The following is a 21,175-nucleotide window of genomic DNA, read 5'->3' on the forward strand; positions in this document are numbered from 1 at the left end:
CGGCCAGGACAATAAAACCTGGTGGTGGCAATATTCAAGTCTGGCACACCAAAAGCAAATCAACTCTATCCAAGAAGGAGCACCCCATTCTTCAGAGACATACAACCCCTCCGACTTGTATCCAGACCCTCTGTTAGTGCGACTGCAATAATTCATGCAAATGCAAGCAATCGCCACAGAATTTGCAGTAGCTTGCAATTTTGCAAAATTCCTGGGATTTTTCTGCAAAAAATGTTGTGAACAGAAGCTCTGCTGAAAGTATGACGGCATGAAGTAGTCTTTCCAAACAAGACTCGCTTTATTAACAAAAATAACTGCTCATTTACTCCCTGTCCTGTTATTCACAACACAAACTCTGTGCACCAGGAAACCCCGGAACAGGCGGAGGAAACGGAAGTGGTGAGGTTTTCACGTTAAAATAAGAAAAAACTGTATGTGAAATTAGTTACATACACACTTCAATTTGTAAGAGGTGGCACTTTTTTGTGCATACAATAGGCCTGTGTCGAAATAATATAAATAATTAATAAACAGCATCTAAAGCTCTTATTTTGACTGCAGATGTGGCCTTTTTATTCTACATTACAGTCACAGATTACCTTTTCTGGCAAGCTATGTCACTTTTGGAAGTTTTTTGAAACTTTGAGCCCCATGGCTCTCTAAATCCAAAAAAATAATTACATTAAAAAAGATTAGAACTAAAATATTTCTGTGATGTGCAGCATGCTTATTATCAAAGGACGTGTTTACATAATACTCTTTATCAGGTAGTGATAAAAAAATTCTAATTTTCCTCCACTTATAATTTTTTCTAACTTCTGTTATCCCCCAAAAAACAATTATTTTATGTATGTTATTAGATTTGGATTTGCAACGCAACTTTTGATCAATTTAAGGTTCCTTTCGTCCTCATGCTGCTGCATTTGCCTGGGTCTTTCTCCGATGTTATGAATCTATGAATGCCCTGAGGCTTTCTTTGATTTACCCTGTTTTAGCCGGTTTACACCGAATTCCTCTGTTCTATAAAATGTCTGAGATATTCCTTTCTGTTATTTTCCAAGTTGATTTTCAGGTTATTTTTGGTTTCTCATTTTGCGTTTGCTCAGTGGGGAGTAAGACACATTCTCGCCCTTCATTCTCCAATATGTAGAGTGTGAAATAAGAAATCCTTTGAGAACTGTTTTAAATAGCACAATGATGATATTTCTGTGGACTCATCTTATTTAGTACAATACCTTGTACTAGACTCTTTATCTGTTAAAAGTTAGGAGGTGTGATTGTATCAGTTTCCGTTTTTACAATTGAGTCTTATTTGTTTGTCTGAATTTTGATTTTAGGGCATGTCATTTTAGCAACAACAGAGTTTCTAATTAATATGTAATTAGAGATCAAAAGTTATTGTACAATTTACAATAGAACAACATGTGAAGTTTCCATTTCATCATTTCTCTGATCACTAACAATCACCAAGCAGTTACCATATTATTAGGGTAAATAATATCACGATATATCTGGGTATTTTTGCTTTAATGATATTCTTGACAATATGACAAAATACTGAAAAATATTAGTTTATTAATTTTGATAACATACAATTTCAATAAAATAAATGTAATGGTTTTATATGTTGACATACAGCAAACGTTTGCCATTAAAAATCCAGAAAACTCTTTTGACAATCTCTTTAGTTTTTAAACAACAATCCTAACTCAGTGAGATTTAGAGAGAATGGGGATCTGTCATCAGATTCAACGATGTTTTGGCCTGATTTCTGAAGTTTGTGGTTGATGTTTGTCAATTAATACATATATTTTGGGCTTCTGTTGCACTTTTATCTCACTTATAGTAACAACACAAGCTGAATCGTTCACCTGAGCCTCCCTTTGCTCTGTGTGGGTGGAGCTCCGTGAAGAGCCTATAATTTCTGGTATTATTGTGAAAGATATGATATGGCATACCGGTACCAAGCAGCATGCCTTCCTCTGTTATGCAGTGAATGTAATGTTATTTGAATGATCTCAGTGTTGAAACAGTTTAAATTTGAATTGATAATTGTGCTTAAAACTATTCCTTTTACCGTGACATCAGAAAAAGTAGGTCGTTATCTCAATCAGTTGGCTATTGGTATTTTAAGTTTAGGAAAAAGATGTGATAAAGGCATTAAAGTTCTCCCCTCAGTTAAACATTTGCATTTTTATCTGACTGCAGACTCACACTGAATGCAAGACTTTTACTTCCATGATAACCTTTGTTGTGAGGAGGTGTCTGAGGGTAATTTGGTCTACATCGGTATGCTGGGTTATCCATTTGTGTTGAGCGTCAAGTCGAGAGCTGTGTGGTGCAGACCAGCGTGTTCGCTTCAACTACTGTGCTAATGGAATCCACTCAGTGCACTCTTTGGGTGTCTGATGAGCAAGAACAGGGGGCTGAAAGGTTGGCATATTTAAAGAGCAGATCTCAGGCATTGCAAGGTGAGAATGGCAAGACGGCATCTGAAAAACACTCCGAACAAACACACATAAATCCACATATGTTCACCACAATCATTCTTTGATTCTGCTCCCCGGAGCCTGCCCTCACCGCTGCTCAGACCCTGAGGCTATACCTGGGGCTAAAAACTCGACAACGCTGACTCCGAAGCATCAACACTGGGCAGGGCAGGCAAATTGAGGAATAAGAAGGTGCAACATGTGTCTGTTTGTCTAATTCAGCATGCATATGTGTGTGTATGGGGGAGGTAGTTTAAGAGGGAAAGACAAACACATGCTGTCATCAGCCCCTCTTAGGGTGCTCCAGGGATATTACAGATGCCATTAGACGAGGCCACATGCAGCAGAGCAGACGATGTGTGGAGAGACTGCAGAAAGAGCATCAAAAGAAAGCGAAGCAGACCTGAGTCAAACTGATTTGTCAGCTTTAGCATTTGTTTCACGTTCCCCGGTGTTCAAAATATGTGGGACCTCGCTGTCTCGCTAAACTTTTCATAACGTCAGGTAAGCTGTCTATCAGCGACACGTACATATGCTGAGAAAAATTACATGAAAACCTCATGGAAAACAACTCCAATATAGCCTAACTGCAATCACAAATACAGCTAAAAGGCAGCTCTTATTACATTAAAAGCCAATTAGCAGTGCACAAAAGGAAACGTGACCAATAGCTCATTAATGTGACTTGTTAAGGAAAGATGAGACAGCCATTTAAGATCCAGAGAGCACTAATAATTTACAATCAAATTATTGGTACATTTGAGGGAAGAAATAAAAGCAGCATGACTATTAAAAGCTGCAAAGAGCAGCCTTTCATATTTGGACGTCTTGAGAAACACACATAAACTGTGTAAACACAAATATAATAATTTTATAATATCTTTGCCTTGTAGTATTGTTAGTCACGTGGTATGAATGTAATGTAGTTTTCCATTTCATATTTATGTTGTTATTTATGTTGTCTATTATTTAAGCACACCAAAATTGATTATTAGCAATCCATAATACGATTCAGTCCTGGTTTGTAAATATAATTAAATATAAAATGCATGTTTCAGCAATGGTATATGCTAAACAAAAACATGAATAATCCTTATCACAATTTATTCTATATTAGAGTTGGGTTAAATTGAATTAGAGTTGGTTTGTAGTAATAAATTAGCTGTGTTCTGTATACATATAGGCAGGCCATATTACAGCCATAATCTCAGACAGTGAGAATACACCGAAATGTATGTCAGCATTTACATACAATGTAAATATTATTCCAGTTTTATTGTTGACTGGGAAGAGAGATGGGAAGCCCGCACATGTAAAGCAGGCAGGAAGTGTGTGATGAAAGCAGCCACACAAAGGAAATGTCACATAAAGTGTTCCAAAAATAAAAAAGAACTGAACTAATTATGCTTTGTTGTTGTTTATAAGATGCTGGTGCCTCCATCTTTTATTCATCAAGAAGCACGGCAGCTGGTGGTTCTCCGTCTTTCTCTCTCATGCTCACTCCCTCAAATCTCATTTCAAACAGAACCCATTGAGCCGTGGAACTGCATTCTGAATCACAATGAACTTGTTTTTCTGCAGCAAGAAAAGGACGGAGGAGGAGGAGAAAAAAAATGGCAAGAGTGAAGCTTTAGCGCGGCAAACAGATAGAACGAGATGGGGTGGGGTCTTTCTGGATGTTACCTGACAATCACGACTGTGCAGCATGCGAAGACGTGGATTCACAAAACAGGAAGTGGATGACTTGTTTTGGTGTTGAGGCCAGGCCACCGGTTCGCAGTCAGTCCACCTCAAAGCTGTGTGCGCACTCGTTTCTGATTCCCACCGAAACGAGTGCACACAGTGACAACACAGACAGGACAAACAACCTTAAAACAAGTCCTTGATTTGGAAAGAAACTTTCGGAGGAGAATTAATTGAGTTAGTCATCCCTACTACAGACAGTTTTGCCTCAGTAGGGCCTCTTAATGTGACATTCACATTATTTAACAGAGAATTTCACGCTCATCTCCTGAACTGACCAAAGTGTATTGTCTGGCTATGCCTCATTAGACAAACTGCAGGATTTTTCTCCCCGTGGATATATATAGTCCCTGTTTCTCTTCTTTTGGGATTCATAGACATATTGCATTTCTCTTCCACAGCCACAAGTTCCCTTTGGGGATAAATTGTTTCACCGAGGGATTTTAAGTCTGTGTGTTAACAAGACCCATCACAGTTTGACAGCCTTTAGTGAGGGTACACAAAGGAATTTATATTGTAACGAGTGTGTAATGAAAAGAGATGTCCAAAATCTACAGAAAGCACTCTCATTCCTCCAATTGTTTTTGGCTCACTACGCCAGATGACATTAAAAACGTCCAAAAATATTTTCTCAACAAAGTTTTCTCCGTCGATACGAAGCAGGACGGCAACTTCAGATGCAAGTACATTTTGTTTCGCTGATCTTCACAGAGCTTATACAAATGGTAATTTAAGTAACAAGTCCCACACTGGGTTTGTAGGTGAAATGGCAAAGTTCAAGTTATTTTTGAGATACCCAGGAAATATAAGAAAAAAAAAAAAGCCCGTCTGGAACTCACAGAGACCTTCAGAGTTTATATGATCCATCTCTGAGCCGCCATCTGGCCTCGGCTTCTGTTAATAGAGGGTTTTGCTCAGAGCTAGCCAACACGTGGCTGCAGGCAACCAGAGAGGGAGAGAAGGAGGAGAGTGGATGCAGAGAGAGGAGAAAGCAGGAGGTAAGAAAAAGAAACTTAAAGGTGAGAGTGGGAATGAGAAGGAGAGGGATGGTGGCCGTGGTGGTGGTGGTGGGGGGAGTGGGAGGGTGGTGGGAGGGTGGGGGGGGGGGGCAAAAGCAGAGCATGAGAGACAGCAGGGCGGGAGAAGACAGATGAAATTAAGTGAGAGAAATATGAGTAGAGAGTGACTATAGAAAAAAAAAAAAAAAAAAAAGTAAAAAAACTGAGCTGCAGAGACAAGAGCCGGAGAGAGTGCAGTGCACTTGGGGGGAGTGGGGAGGGAGGGGCACATACTTAGAATCAGGAGTAAAGCAGAGAAGTGGAGCTTTGGAGTACATGCACCCCAGGGAGAATAGTGTGAAGTACCTTTTGTCTTCCCACGATCAGGAGCTTCTTTTGAATAAACCAACCCAAGCATTTCCTTTTTGTAAATCTCACTTTAAAGAAGGGCAAAGCTAAAGCTTCTCCCACAGTGGCGATCGAGTATAGTTGTACCTCAGCCCACACAAAATCCCTTTCTCAATAGCTGTGGGTGTGTAACAGTTTCATTTCCATTTTGGAGCGCAGAGAGATTGCTCATCGCCTTGACACGTAAGAGCAGCCTCACCTTGGTTGTGAGCCTGCATATGTTGTCCACAGTGATTGGCAAGGCTGTGTGACCAATTTGATTTAAAGCTTTATGCCTGCTTCCCTTATCCCCGAGACTTGACAGAAATGACACGTGGCATCATGGCTAGACAGTCATGCTTCCGCCGCTGCCGCTGCTGCTGCTGCTGTTTCTGCACTGCCGCCAAATCCCATCGGGAAATAACAAACTCAGGAGCTGAATTCATCACAAGTGATCATCATAGTCGCTCTTTAATTGCTGCTTTATTTTGCATGCAGGTGTGCGCCACCAGAGAACCCACGGGTCGGGCACTGGAAACGAGAAACAAGAGAGGTGTTGCTCTTGCTGCAACCAGCTTGAGAAGTTAAAGCGAGATTGCATCCGAAACGCAGAGTGTTGCATGTTACTGGAGGGAGATGGTAATTAGGCCTGGGGCACAGTGGTAATGGATCAGCCCAGAACTGTCATCCGCAACTCTCCAGTGCCCTGCCTCTGACGAACAGGCAGTTTTCTGTCAACCCGCAGAAATCAAAGAGGGAGAAATGAATGAGAACATCATCTGTTAGTTTGGCTTGAGTCAAATGGCATCTGGTGTGGTGCAAGATTATAAGAAGGGAGAAAAACCTACTGTCGCAAAGACATTTTAAAAAATTTGGTCAGTATTCCAATTAGGTCTGTACACCAAAGCTTAAATCATCTGAGCATATAATACCACATTTTACACTATAAATGGCGGCAAGTAAATATCGCAAATGTTGTCAATAATGTTTTGAACATGTGGCTTTTAATGTTGCTTTGTATTACAACTGATCACGGTTTAGAAAACAAGAGAAATACAGCAATTTGTCAATTTCATCATCTTTTACTGCTCAAAAGTGGTTTCAGTATGCCTTAAGGCTCAATCAAATTCAAACACGCACACACGCACACACACACACACACACACACACACACACACACACACACACACACACACACACACACACACACACACACACACACACACACACACAATTTCACACTAATTAAAAACTAAATCGGTATAAACTAGAAAATTTGCATTCTAAAGCATTCAAAAGATTATCTCTGCCTTATCTGCTGTACTATTTTCAGGATGCTGGCTGTGCATTCTTCAACTCTTCACTGCAAGTAAAAGCTTTTTTTTTGTTTGTTTGTTTATAGCTCAATAAAAAAAAATATTTTCATAGATGTTGCAAATAAAAAGACATGATGATTGCCTTTTACACTCTTACATTAAATGAACAGTTCATTTAACAAGTACTTTACTTTGCCTGCTTTTTGTGATGAATATTATTGATGAACCACATCAAATCAAATGTTGTGAGTAAAGTTCATCAAGTAAAGACTGTACATTTCTTCTGTCTTACTAATATGTGATTAAAAATGAAAGGAAATGATGTTGTTTTTTTTCTCACACTTTCTCTGTGCAGAGGATACAAAAAATTCATGCACACAATCAGCACAAGTGCACACAGTGAGCTGATTGCACTGTCAACAAAGTTATAAAGACACACAAAATAAAACAATTGTGTAGTTTGTTGAGTTGCCTGAGGACTCCTGGTATTGCACTACAAAATTGGGTATTTCTTTATATCTCAAAGTTCTCATTAAAAAAGCTCACAGCCAGTTTTCTCCATTTCACTGGTCTCATGAACGAATAAGATAGCCATGGAACAGACCGGAGGCTAATAATCCAGCAGTTTTTTTTACGATGTTGCTCATATAAAATGATAATGATAATAGTTTATCAACCCAGACAAATAAGGACAGACCAGCTGGTAGCTACAGTGAGTGTGAGAGCTGACTGAACAAATAACTTCGCTCCTTTGAAGTCTGAAAATGTTTTGTTTTTTTAAAAACACCGTGCGCTTTATACCACTATAGTGGTTATATCACTGCACATGGAAAACAAGAGAGCTGGCAAGAAAAGACAACCTTACCTGTAGGTCATGTTGCTTTAATCCGCTCATCCTGTCAGTTTTAAAAACTGAATGATGCCCTCGATATTATCATTGATACCCACTGTTATATAGACTGTTGCACACGGATATAAAAATACGAGGGACACACATGAATATTAAAGAGTTGAAAAACTACTACCCGTTATGCCACCAAGTGCCCCTATGAAACCTGTTATACTGTATGATATACAGACAGAGATATAGGCAAAGAATAATTTTGACACAAAGTCCTGCTGAGACCTAAGTATGTAGAATAATGTAATTACTTAAGAACAATAATCCATGTTATAGTATGAATATGAAATAATGTCACTGTGTCTCCCAAGAGGTAGTGAGGCCAGCATGGGTAAAATGACACCTGGCTATTGACCTTGGAACGGAATTGATAGGAAGAGTACCTCAGTGGAGGCCTAAGTATCAGAGGGAAAGGTGGAGCACATATGCCCTTGTTGCTAGAAGAAGGTGATATCAGCATCCCTGTCAATGAGGAGAAAGCACAAGATAACATCAAAGGCAGGGCCAGGGAAGTGGTGAGAGAGGACAGCTCAGTAGAGAGAGGAATGATAGGCAAACACCTGTAGCTACTGAACTGCCCTGGGGCAAGTGAAAAGGGGATTTGGGCAACCGTTGATTCAGATGCAAGTGTTGCGCTGGAAAGACTGAAAGGGACCGTTGAGAAGAAGTTAAGAGAAGATGGGAGATTTGGGACAATTAGGCTTTAGGTATATAGGAATATAGAAAAAGGGTAGTTTTGGGTAAGAAAGCTGCAGGACATGGATAGGCTCATCCAAGCAGGGAGCAGTAGAGGAAAGAAACAAATTGTTAGAAAGTGGGCATCAATATGCTAGCCTGGCTCTGCCCAACTAGTGCTTACAGTTTCAGACTTCACCGTGATTACAGTCTGGAAACCCTGTTTGCATTAAAGTTTGCTCAGCCACTCTGAAGGTTGGACCAATCAGCGACCAGTGGGGCTGGTCAAGAGTGATGATGTTGGGGCATGTCCATCAATGAAAATGTTGTGTTCAATGCAGAATGGTTCAAATACTTCAAAATAAGCCCAAGGTCTACAACAACTGGAAACTATTCACTATGTATCATATCAGACCCTTATTTTTATGGAGTGAATAATGTTCTGGTGAAACAAGGCTAAAATAGATCTCCAAATGGATGTTAAACCTCCCATTTTGGAAATGTTAGTTAGTTGAACAAGGTCAGCCTCAGCTGCTGTTGTGCCTCATAGGCTGCACACAGGAATAAAAATGGAACTCCAGATATGTTGTGGAGGCTTATTAGGGCAGCATGGGGGAAGCAGCTAGTTCCCAGAGGGCAGAAGAGATCTTTATTTTATAAGGAGAAATATCTTTTTTCTGTAGAACACTTTAGACCGTCCTGACCTGTCAATGTACAAAATAGGATTTTCTTTTCTTTAGAGATGTGGCAAAGAGGTTGTCTTGTTATCTAAAGAGGAATTAGATGATCCGGACCTCAAATGTTCCTTTATGCTTGGAGCATACGAATGATCTGGCATCAAATTCTTTCAACAAAGTGGAAACGAGGAGATAAGCATATGCTATTGTTATATTTAGCAAATGGTTTGGGTCTGTTCCATATGGTCCTCTGTGGAAAGCATTAGGGTGCTTGAAAGCACCAGACTGATAGTCAAAGGGCTAATGGGGGGGAATATTTCCAGGACATTTAGTTTTGTTTCACAACTGCAGAGTTTACTACTGCATGGCAACAGCTAGAGATAGGCATCATGAAAGGGGTTCACAATCTAATAGTTTGTTTTTACAATGGTAATGGTGTTGTGGTCAGAAACACAATGGGTTGTGTATTGCGTGCAAGGCGCACCTCTTGTCGTATCACTATGTGATCCCTGCAGAGCAGGAGTCCTATCGCACAAGGAATGCAAGCAGTAGCAGCTTCAAGGTTTTGGGACCTGACTTTGTAGATGCTCCAGAGAAACTGTATAGTGGACACCAACATATCCCTTGCCATAAAATGAGTGTATGCATGGTATCTCATGGGAAGGTAAGATGTGTGGTGAGCTATTTGAAATAATATGGAGAGCCATTTATACATTGCAGCACTTTATAGTCTCTGGATCTAGGATGCCATTTAATGCAATAGCAATCACTTGTGTTGGAAAGAAAAATGAAACAATCCCTGTTGTTATTTCCGATTTGATACAGAAAATAAATGTTTTCTATATCAATATATTCATCTCGATTCATGCACCAGCTCCCTGTTGTTCCCAGATGTACTACTCTGAAATTAAGATGACACACTACATACTGTAGGTTCCAGACATGATACCACAGAGGCAGTTGTTTTCGCAAAAATAGAAACAAATGTTTGGTGCAAATGCCCAATCTAACACTTTCCCCACTTCATGCATTTTGATTAATGAATATCTTTGCAGGTCACTTTGGCAAATGCAATTCTCACTTTAGATAGTATTCAAGACCAGAAGCTGCTTTAGAAATCAGATGAGGCTCCAAAACAGAAAGGCGACTGTACCCATGGGTGCATACTCTCGGTATGTGCAAATGAAACACACATTAAGGTTCACACTGAATTTTATCGACCGTTGCTAATTTCTACCTTATGGAATTAGCGTCATAAAGTAGTGTGGGAAAAATAGTAACTGTCTATCAATTTAATTCGAAATTGTTCAAATATCATTAATCAGTATTGATTATTAAATTAAAATAACATACAAACCAGAGTAAATGTACAGTATATATAATCTCTAAATAAATTAGGGGTTATCTTTAGGTGAGCAGCAGTGCAGCTCATACAACAGCTGTGTAGTTAAAATGTTGTGGGGTATTAAGTTCTTAGCTGTCAAAGTTGCCTTAAAAAATACAGTTGCCCAGACTAATGCTGAAGCAATCGCACCAAGATGTTTGTACTGTAAACATTACGTTTTGTGAGAGTGACAGCTTGTTGCATAGAGAAGCCAAATGTTTGTTGGTGATTTTGGAGCTAAACGATACATGACATCTTACATGATAAAAAATCGGTGTAGTGCCATGTTCTCGATCACTGCCATCAACGAGGAGGAGGAGGCTAAGACGACATAAGGGCCTCGGGGAGGTAGTGAACAGCCTCTCCTGCCACTGGGGTAATGTGCAGCTCAGCAACAGTACAGAAAAACACAGCACAGAAGGAGAGACTCTATAATAAATGGCTACTGTGTCTCTGTCAGTGGTTTCTGAAAATACTTCAGAATAAAAGCTTAAACTGAGACAAATTCAACACTTTGACTTTTAGCAGATGGAAAACCTCACAGAGAGCATGTAGTGAGCTGGTAGAGCACTTGTTTGCATCTGAACATACCCAACCATCATGAAATATAATAGCGGGACAGTTTGAAGTCAAGATTTCCAGTACATTATGACGAATTCATCAAATGACAATATGAGATGAGAGTGTACCTGCAAGATGTGAACAGTAAAACTGCTACTTTCAATGAAATTGGAGGTAAAAGCTCCAAAAAATATCTCTCACAAACCAATTCTGAATTCAGTGATAAAAAAAAAAAAAAAGTGAGAATGAAAATGACCATTTGGCAAATTTAAGCAGAGTCAAAGCTGGCAAACGGAAAATTAAACACACTTTCAACGAAAATAAAACAAAGTATAACAACAATGAGTGAGTTTACACACCAAATATTAGCCACTTGTGGAAATTATCCATTGGGAGATACACCTGCTGATGGTAACTCAGCTGGTAAGGATTTCAAGAGGCCAGAAAGGGCAACACTGTCCGAAGCATGGCAGTGACACCAGTTGGCAAAGAGGGACAGAGTCTGGAAGAAAATACAATTTTGGAGAAATGAGTGGACGACCTCATAGGGAAAAAGGAATCTCATTAAAAGAGCCTGTAAGCCCAGAAATCAGTCAGATGGTGAAGAAAAAGAAAAAAAAAACTGCTCACCATGTTGCAACACCTTCACAGTCAAAGCCTAATGAGTGACTTCATACAACCTTTGTACAAAAGGCAGTTGCAAAACTTTTTATCAAAAAAAAAACCCTGGTGTGGTGTCAGATTTACAGCGTTCAAACCCTTGATTTTGTGGGGGTGAGTATCTATTAGTGTGACAGAAATCCTAAAACATGTTTGCAGGCAGCACAAATCAATCCAATTTGATCTGCTAAGTAATGATGAACTGTAAGATTTAAAAGCTCCCAATGACTTAGAAACTCATTTCTGGTCAAGGTTGAGGTCGGTATGAGTTTATATAATTCATCATTAATAAAAACTGATACTTGGTCCCAGTACTGAAGAGCAGAGAAACATAATTGGTTTAATTCAAGAATGCAATCTGTTGGGAGTTCCACATGAAGAAACAGCTCAATGTTAAAACCAAGTGAATTCACTCATTGTTGAAAACAAAGAAATGTCTCAGTAATCCCAGCGGTGGATGATGGGACCCACCGGTTAAACTGGATCATTTGATCTGTGCAGTTACCTGTGGTGAAATTCCCAGGATTTAGTAGGCACAAGAATAAGACTAAACTACATGCAAATCTAAAAATGTATGTATTTAAAATGGTAAATGGTCTGCACTTGTATTACTGTATATCTTTTCACCTTAGAAGTTTCCAAAGTCCTTTCCAATTTTTGCCTCCCATTCACCTATTCAGATACCAATGCTGCGCATTACAGATGTTATATACAAGATTTCTCCACTCATAAAATGCCTGTATGACTGATACCATTTAGGATTGATTTATGATTATATTCTGTACACATGGTAATATGGACTATATGGATATGATATGGATAGAATATGTCAAATTAGTATGTTACAACCATTATTCAAAATGGAAGAGAAATTTTAATCAGTTTCACTTTTAACATCTAAAAACTAATTTACAAGAAATTGTGTTTCCATGGAAGGATTGGCTGCAGCGGGGCCGGCCATACAAACACGAAGGTCTGACACTGACCAAAGTCACTACTGGTCAGCCCAATGCCATGTGACACAAGTTAAGTCGATGGTCAGCCAAATGCCACAGAACTGATTCAAGTGACACCACTGGTCAGCCGAGGCAGGTGATAACATCAGTGGGCCTAATGGCATGATTATTTGTTTCAAATAAAAAGCTCATCTTGGTGGAAATAACAAAAGCAGAGAAGCCCAAATGTCATTGTTTCCAGCAACTTCCTCCCGAACCAAACTGTGATCTTTTTCTTTCAGTTATTATCCAAAGTTCATGACAATACTTGACGGTAAGGACACAAACCGGCTGGTAAATCGAGAGCTTTGCCTCATGGCTCAGCTCCCTCTCCACGACCACAATCCAGTACAGAGACATTGCTGCTGCCGCTTCTCTCAGCCGAATGAAATGAAAAGCCCTTATTTCTAAAGAAAAGCCCACTGGTGTTTCACACATCTCAAACATATACTTGGTTTTGACCCAGTCTTGTTATCAGTTAGTCTTTTGTTACCAACACATCGGAATACTGGTGATTGAAGACATGTAAACCAAAAAGTGTAGATGCATAAACACGGCTTGCATCTTAGATAATTACCTCAAATGTGAATTTATAGACTCCAACATAAACAAAAAAATGAGGTCAAACTTGAATGAGGTGGTGCTACAAATAAGCTACGAAGACCTTTTGGCCCAAATCCAAATCAGATTAGATTGAGCAAAAATACCCTCAAACGACGGAGTTGTAATCACAACTGTGTTGTGATGTTTTGTACATTCACCAAAAGTGTTCTCTTAAATTCCCTCCACATTTAACAGGATTTAACATAAGCAGGCGGAAGAAAACAACATGTTTCTTGGAGAGGTGTGTTTAAATTTTTAAATCTCTTCAGTTAAAATGTGGACGGAAAAAATGGATGAGTCAAAGAAAGGTGACAAGAAGTGATTCATATGAAATAGGTTGACATATGTGGAAGGAGGCTTCAAGTATCTTGAATAGCAACTATCTCGGTGACGTCGAGTCCAGTAACACGACACCCATCGGCTGCTACTTCCTGATCCCCTGACTATCTTTAGTTGCTGAAGAAATAAACATGTGAAGTCAAATGTCTTGAATGTCATCTCTCTGTTCATGGTTTGGTTTATGTAAAAACAAATCCTCATTTGAGCAAGCACTTATATTTAGTATCCTTATTGATTCTACTTGTTTGATTAAATAATTATGGTTTATATTGAAGAATAATAGACAATTTTATTCCCTCTGTGAACAAGAGCAAAAATGTTCTGTAATTTGCATCTAAAATACATGGATGGATTTATTACCATAAATTGTCAGACAACTCATCCTCAGTAATCTTCCAATTTGATTACAGTCATAATAGAAGTAATTTAAAGAACAGATGAAGTAAGTAGTGCGTCAAATGCTCCAGGCAATAAAAGAAAACACCAAAATGGAGCATTTAATGGAGCTCTGTACGCCAACCTAGGCTGGAACCGTCTCGAGCAGACATGGGTTACTACAAATTTATGTGCTTCCTTGTGTGACAGTTAAACAGTCATTACAATTGGGAAACCGTAGCTTCTGGGGAGAGCTCTTCTCACACACGCATGGTTTTCTGAGCAGAATGGAATATAAATGTCAAAATAAAAAAAGAGGACGTGAGAGGTTTTGTTAGATCCCAGTGATTTCCGACTCTCAATTCACTCAGCTCCTTTTTGTTGTGTCTATTACAGTTCTACGCTGTCTTTTCTGCAGCCTTCTCTGTCATGCGTGTTTAAATCTACATTACATACTTACCTCGGCTGAAAAGAAGGATTTTTCAGTCCTTTCCCTTTTAGAGCTTTTGTTTGATAAATCTAATCAGTCTCAGTGTTCACTCTTGGATTATTGTTTGATAGATTAAGTATGCTGGATGGACTACAAATGCACAAAACCTTGATTTGGATTTCTTTTCTTTTCTTTTTTTTAATTTAGGCCAGTTCTTGCAGATTGCATTTCGCGTGATATAGTATATTTCGACAAAAAGAATTGCATATTTAAATCAGGAATAAAGGATATTTGGGTGTAGCATGTCTGACCATCCCCTTCTTGGTATTATGCATGAGGAAACATGTGTGTTGGTTTGGGAAGAGCAGTATCTGTTTACAAAGACCTACGCAAGACCGAAAGGACTTTTTTCTTTATTCATGGCCTAGTCGGGCTTTATAAAGAAGACAACATGTCAGAACAGCAAGCAAACCTTGAAGAATACGAACAGAATGCACACAATGACAGGTAATGTAGCACAGAGAGAAGACATGGATTCGTTGTATTCTTGTATTAATATAATGTGTAAATTACACGAGTAAAGCAGCGATTTAAATTAGATCGTACTAAGGCTTACGAAATAGACAGAGGATGATCATGTTGTGGTTTGTGTGCGTTTGTAGTTTGGTATTTTCTTGTGAACATGTGTTACATCTGTGTGTGTGTGTCTTCAGTCATGCAGCGGAGTGTGTGGGCTCTATTGCTCTGGCCCTATCTTCTTACTGTAAGCATCCCGCTTGACTGTAAAGAAGAGCAGGGCAGCCTCTCCCGCTGCCCGTCCATCTCCCAAGAGAAACTTCTTGACCGAGTCATCCATCACGCTGAGCTCATCTACCGTGTCTCAGAAGAATCGTGCTCTTTGTTTGTGAGTAACACTGACCATTACCCCAAAATGAAATGGTCACACTGTGTGCACTGTAAAAGCAAAAATGGTTTAAGTGTTCAGCAGACCCATTGTCCACAGGCTCTTAAAGAGCACTGCAAGGGCATAGATTGTGTGTGTATAGCCTTGGTAGAAACTAAATCACTTTTCGCTCTGAGCATCACCTGACAATAGAAAACAGTGACTAGAAAGATAGCATTCAACTGGAGTGAAGCATGGCCTTAGGCAAAGGCTACAGCAGCAGAAATGCTATATTTTCAGTTTCAGAAATCAAATATTATTTATTATCGATTCAAAATGCCTTTTTATCAAATAAAACTGAGTAATCCAGAGAGCTATGAATCTCTGCTCTGCTACATGTTAATGCATGAAAGACTTGGGCTTGCTGGTAAAATCCACATTTCCAAATGATACAAGAACAAAAGAGAGAAATGATTTGTGTTGGCCATTACTCTGGACCAGAAGCACTGACACTATCTGTTAGATACTCAGTGTTATTTGCTTTTGATTCTGACATGATAATCACCTCACTGACAGGCTTCAAAGTAATCTTCTCTGTCTCCTCTGAGCCAAAGATGTTTCATTGAGGAAACAGGCCTACCAGTGGGGGTAATACGGATGTGATCGTGATATACCAGAACAGTGAAATTGGAGGTTTTGCAGCCTGTTGAATCCCCTTTAGTTTGTGGCTCGAGAGTCAAAATGGTGTTTGAAGTGAGATGATGAGGAGCTTGTTACTGAGAATAAGCTGCATGGGGTCCATAGATGTGAATATACTGGAGAACAAAATGTGTCTCTGCTGTGTCTGCAGTGGTAAAGACGGGTGAAGCTTTTGTAATTGTTTTCCGAATCACTCTGTTTGTATAAAGGTTTTCAGTTCAGTTAGAAAAGTCTACCATGATCTTGCTTCCCGATTCTGAGGACAGTATTTTTCAGTGCAACATAACAACAGCTTTTCAAAGTGAAATACAGATGGGATACTGCAACTTGTGACATTCAATTTTAAATATGGAGAAAAATCTATGCTTTTACTTTTCCCGCTATTCGTGAATACGCTACAGGAGGACATGTTCATCCCGTTCCCTTTGCGGCTCCAGAGTAACCAGGCTGGCTATGCATGCATCACCAAAGCCTTACCCATCCCCAGCTCCAAAAGTGAAATCCAACAGATATCTGTAAGCATGTGGCTGCTAATCGCATAATCATTTGTATTACTCTTTGATCTTCATCGATTAAGAATGTAATTTACTGTATGTGTGTGCGTACCTTTGCTTTTATACATCAATGCATATGCAGTGTTTACAGAAACAGTTTCCTTGTGTGCAAGCAAACCAAATACAAGTACAGGCTGTGTGTGGTCATGCGAGTACGCAGAATTGTGTTTGTGTGTATGCCTGCATTTGTGGATTTGAGTGGAGTTAACAATTCCTGTGTACATGACAATAAGGTGGTGTTAATACATTAGCCTACAGGTTGCATGCACACCTCTGAAAAAGGTTATGACTATCCAACAGGGCTTAGAGACTTACAGGACAAAGGTCAGCTTGGTCTGTTGAATAGGAACTCCTTTGAGCCACTTACTCAAGGTTTTATGAAGAGTGATTTGGCTGCTCTACAATAATCCACCTTTCTCTAACAAAGGCCATAGTATACAGCAGCAGTTTCTTTTAAGGGCTCCTTTCCAGCTCTATTGAAACTGCTGGTTAAAAGTTATGTCATGACATAATGGTAAATGTGATCTTTGAAACTGCATATACTGCAAGGTCCTTCTTTATTTTAGTAATTTATCCTCTGCCCTTTCTGTTGGAATATTGCCTGCTCTGCAGTTTAATGGCCATTTGTATGGTGGTCATTTGCACTTGCTTCAGAGTCTACTCTGCTCAGAGGAATTCAAGGAGGCTCAACTGCTTTATCCACAGCATTTCAAACCACTTTATTTCCAAATGTTTTGTGGTCAAATGATTGCTATTTGTTTTACATTGGACAAAGTCAGTTCAAGCTGTAGTTGTGCATTGTTTAAGTGGTGTAGTTTTATACTGTTTATGAGCAACTTTTTGTCATTATGTTTTCATTTATTCATTCATTCATACTGTGCCCTGCAGGACAAATGGTTGCTCCACTCTGTGCTGATGCTGGTCCAGTCATGGATCGAGCCTTTGGTCTACCTGCAGACCACACTGGATCGCTACGATCACGCGCCTGACGTGCTGCTCAACAAGACCAAGTGGGTGTCCGAGAAACTGGTCAGTCTGGAGCAAGGGGTGGTGGTCCTCATCAAGAAGGTGGGTTGAGATATGATTCTGCATTACAACCAGGAGAGTAAAATCTACTAGAGAATCCTGCTATTTTCAGCCGTAAATCTAGATTATTCATCTCGAGTGTGATTGTCCGATTTCAGTCATGACACACTCCTTGTAGGATTTCTTTCTACTGAATCAGGGCTACATGGCTTTTAATTTGAAACAGATACAGCTGTGTTAGCTGTATTAAAGTGTTGAGTTTGTATTAGGGATGGGAATTTCAGGCAAAACTACTATTCGAAATTCGATTTTCCGTCGGATATTCAAAACAAGGTTTCATTGACGGCATGAATCAATTGATACACCTTAAATATCAATATGGCAACGTTGACTATTTCATTTGTTTTTATTGGCTCTCTTTCATGACAAATGCTTTAGAGAGGATTGGATTTGCTAGCACCGAAAAATGTAAATACATTTCAACTGGATCAAGAGAACTGTGAACATTTTGTTTTCTTACTTGGAGAAAAGGAGGAGGAGCATTGTTCTATATATATATATATATATATATACTGTATATATATATATATATATATATATATATTGTGCTATAGCAGCAGAACACCTACAGTTCCATCTACTGTGTACAACCAAAGACAGGGTAAAAAAAAAATCAGGACAATTACATTTTACTGCTTGTAAATAATAAATACAAAAACATAATCTATCATGTTTAGAGTTCCTTCTACCTATTTTGACAATGAAAATTTCAAAATTATTACTGGATATTTGAACTCCATTGTGTTTCCTATTGTTCCAATGCAGATGCTGGATGAAGGGACGTCGGCCACAACCTATGGTGAACAAGGCCTGTTCCAGTATGATGTGCTGCCAGAAATGCTTGAGTCTGTTATGAGAGACTATACTTTACTCAGCTGCTTCAAGAAAGACGCCCATAAGATGGAAACTTTCCTCAAGCTTCTCAAGTGTCGTCAAACTGACAAATACAACTGTGCATAAAACATAAACTGCAGCTTTTAAATAATATAATGTTAAGCTTGAAATTAATTCCTGAGGTAGGAAGCATGCACTTAAATATATGACCATGCCTTGGGTGATTCAGCCTTGCTTGTAATGCAGTACATTCTTTATTGATTGTTTTGGAACACCTTCACACAGAACTAAGTAGGTGTAATGCTGTGCCCTTTCTTCAACATACTGCATTTTATATTTTTTTTCCTGCTTAGTTGTTATCTTAACCTGGCAAAGGCAACAGAGGGCAAACTCCCAAAAGATTATTTGCGTGTCAAGCTGTCAAAAAAAATCTGCATATCCTGCCATTGATTTCCATTTCCTTTGTTCTTAACTGGAGTTTGTATTCCTCGCTGGCTCTTGCAGTGTTTTGATTATTCCCACGGTCCCTAGAGGATTGAGGGAGACTTGTTAAATGGAGTTGGTTTCACATCTGGATTAGTGAAATGAAACACTTTCACCGGAGACGGAGTCAAACAGGGAGCAATCACTATTTAAAAATGGGGACACATTTTGATTGGTGAAACAGAGTGTGAGAGGGACAGAGACAAAATAAGTGATAGCTAAAATGAGAGCCAGTGATGTTGAAGGAAGCAGGAATTATTCGATGCCTTAACGTGCCTAATTTAACATGAATATAAAAAAAGAATATGCTTTATTCACTCAAAATGTTCAGGGAAATAAACAAGTTAAATTCATATTTTTAGATGTTATAAATATGTGATGCATAATATAAACAATACTTTTCTGGTGTAAATAGAAAACGCCCATTGTACTGTGAAAACCTTTAGTCAATGTTGTTGATTTAAGAAACTAATAAAGCAAGAAAGAAAACAGAAAAACAATGGTTTTAATGTGACTGACTGTGTTATTGAGTAAATGAGCAAGTAATTAATGTGCATTCTGTTTAGTACATAATTTTGAATTAACAAAAATATTCTTTTAATTTTCACTTGAAAATATTGATTTTTTTTATTATTATTATTATTTTTTTTAGCTTTTATTTACACATATGTCCTTGACATTTATTTTTTGATTAAAAGGTTTTTAATGAAGAGAGCTGAATTTTGCAATTTATCTGAAGATATTCCTTTTTTATTTTACAGACAGAATGAAAATCGTGAAAACAGACATGTAGCGCAGCTCGTGGTTTGTACAATTGTGTCTGGTCGGGTTTAACATGATGGCATAGCTTTAATCGTAAAATGTAAGGTAGCATATTAATTTAATACTATATATATTTAATAGCAAATTTACTGACAAATGGCTAAATATCAGTCGCCTTGGCAAAGGTAAGTAGGTCAATTAGCTGTTTGCATGCTCCTTTAGCTGAGATTATTAACTGGACTTCATTGAAACCTTGGCAGGGAGGCCAGCTGTTGTGTCAGCGTGTGGACCAGCTGACGCTGTACGAGCGTCAGTGTAGTGATGACCAGTAGCTCCAGGGAGGAAAACGATTTCAAGTAACTGCTCTCTCCCGTCTAAAAATGATTTGTCTTCATACACGTTTTAAAACTATTATGGACTGAACAATGAAAAATGCATCCTACATCCTTCCATGATTACATAAGCAGGGTAGTTTCTTCAGAGTTGAGATTAAATCAACTGCAATTTCCATGTTCGTGAGTCTGCCGTTTCCACCCCAAAACACAAGAGGGCAGTGTTGCTCTGTCGTGTACATGATCTTACTTATTGAATTGTCTGCTTGAACAATCATGTATTTAAGACATTGCATCTTATATTTCCAAATGCTAAGCTAAAAGCCACCGAATTGACAAGGACAAAATGAAATAGGTGCATGTTTTCTCTCTTTTGGGGAGGAGGTAACCACGAAAACAACTTTTACTTCAATAATGTCAATTCCTCCAAATTATTTCTCTTTGTATTGATAAGAAACCTGTTGTCTCTGGATAATGGAGTACATGTGCCTTACATAAATCCTCCCTGCGCCTACACCTGCAGTACTTATCCTATATGGAATTGGCAGGCTGTATTGCTTGTTCCTGTTTACATCGGAAACAGATAAATAATAAAGGACGCGATTGCCACAAGCACTTTTTCTGCAAGCACCTCATTTTGTCTTTCTTTTACCCATCTCAGGTTTCGTCTTAGCATTTTTTTTGCCCTCGAGTGTCCAGCTACATCCTCTGCGACCATATCAGAAGATGTAAATCAGCCAGAGGTTTGCCGTGGTGAGTCAGGTGTCAGTGTAGCGAGGTGGTGTCATGTGGTGCGGGTGGATGTTGGGGCAGGATGTGGTAAGGGGGCCTGGTGTCAGCAATGTCAGGTTCAGCTTCCTGTGGCCTAATCACTTCAGCATGATGGCTCGGAGGAGACTGGTTAGCCCCATTTCAGCTGTGAAGGGCTGCAGCGATGCAGCTGTACCCTTGTAGTGCGAGCCTCACCTCGTTTGGTTCCCGACAACACCCAAGTAATCACAGGTGAGGT

The 21,175-nt window shown here is 39.1% G+C and overlaps 1 protein-coding gene across 1 annotated transcript; it reads left to right on the plus strand.

Moving 5' to 3' along the window:
- The first annotated feature begins 15,024 nt into the window (after positions 1 to 15,024).
- Positions 15,025 to 19,544, plus strand: smtla (somatolactin alpha). Its single transcript, XM_069691220.1, has 5 exons — positions 15,025 to 15,040; positions 15,247 to 15,437; positions 16,517 to 16,630; positions 17,558 to 17,737; positions 18,521 to 19,544. The coding sequence occupies exons 1-5, from the start codon at positions 15,025 to 15,027 to the stop codon at positions 18,713 to 18,715; spliced, it is 696 nt and encodes a 231-aa protein (XP_069547321.1). The 3' UTR covers positions 18,716 to 19,544.
- The last annotated feature ends 1,631 nt before the right edge of the window (positions 19,545 to 21,175 follow it).

This window comes from Brachyistius frenatus, unplaced genomic scaffold (assembly GCF_029030835.1).
Source record: "Brachyistius frenatus isolate BFR_SWC_R1_liver_20210118 unplaced genomic scaffold, ASM2903083v1 Contig_1, whole genome shotgun sequence".
NCBI classification, from domain to species: Eukaryota; Metazoa; Chordata; class Actinopteri; family Embiotocidae; genus Brachyistius; species Brachyistius frenatus.

Excerpts from the sequence above, each read along its gene's own strand:
- smtla (XM_069691220.1), top strand. Across the intron at positions 15,438-16,516 it reads AAGAATCGTGCTCTTTGTTT|GAGGACATGTTCATCCCGTT; the intron begins GTGAGTAACACT and ends AATACGCTACAG. Across the intron at positions 16,631-17,557 it reads GTGAAATCCAACAGATATCT|GACAAATGGTTGCTCCACTC; the intron begins GTAAGCATGTGG and ends TGTGCCCTGCAG.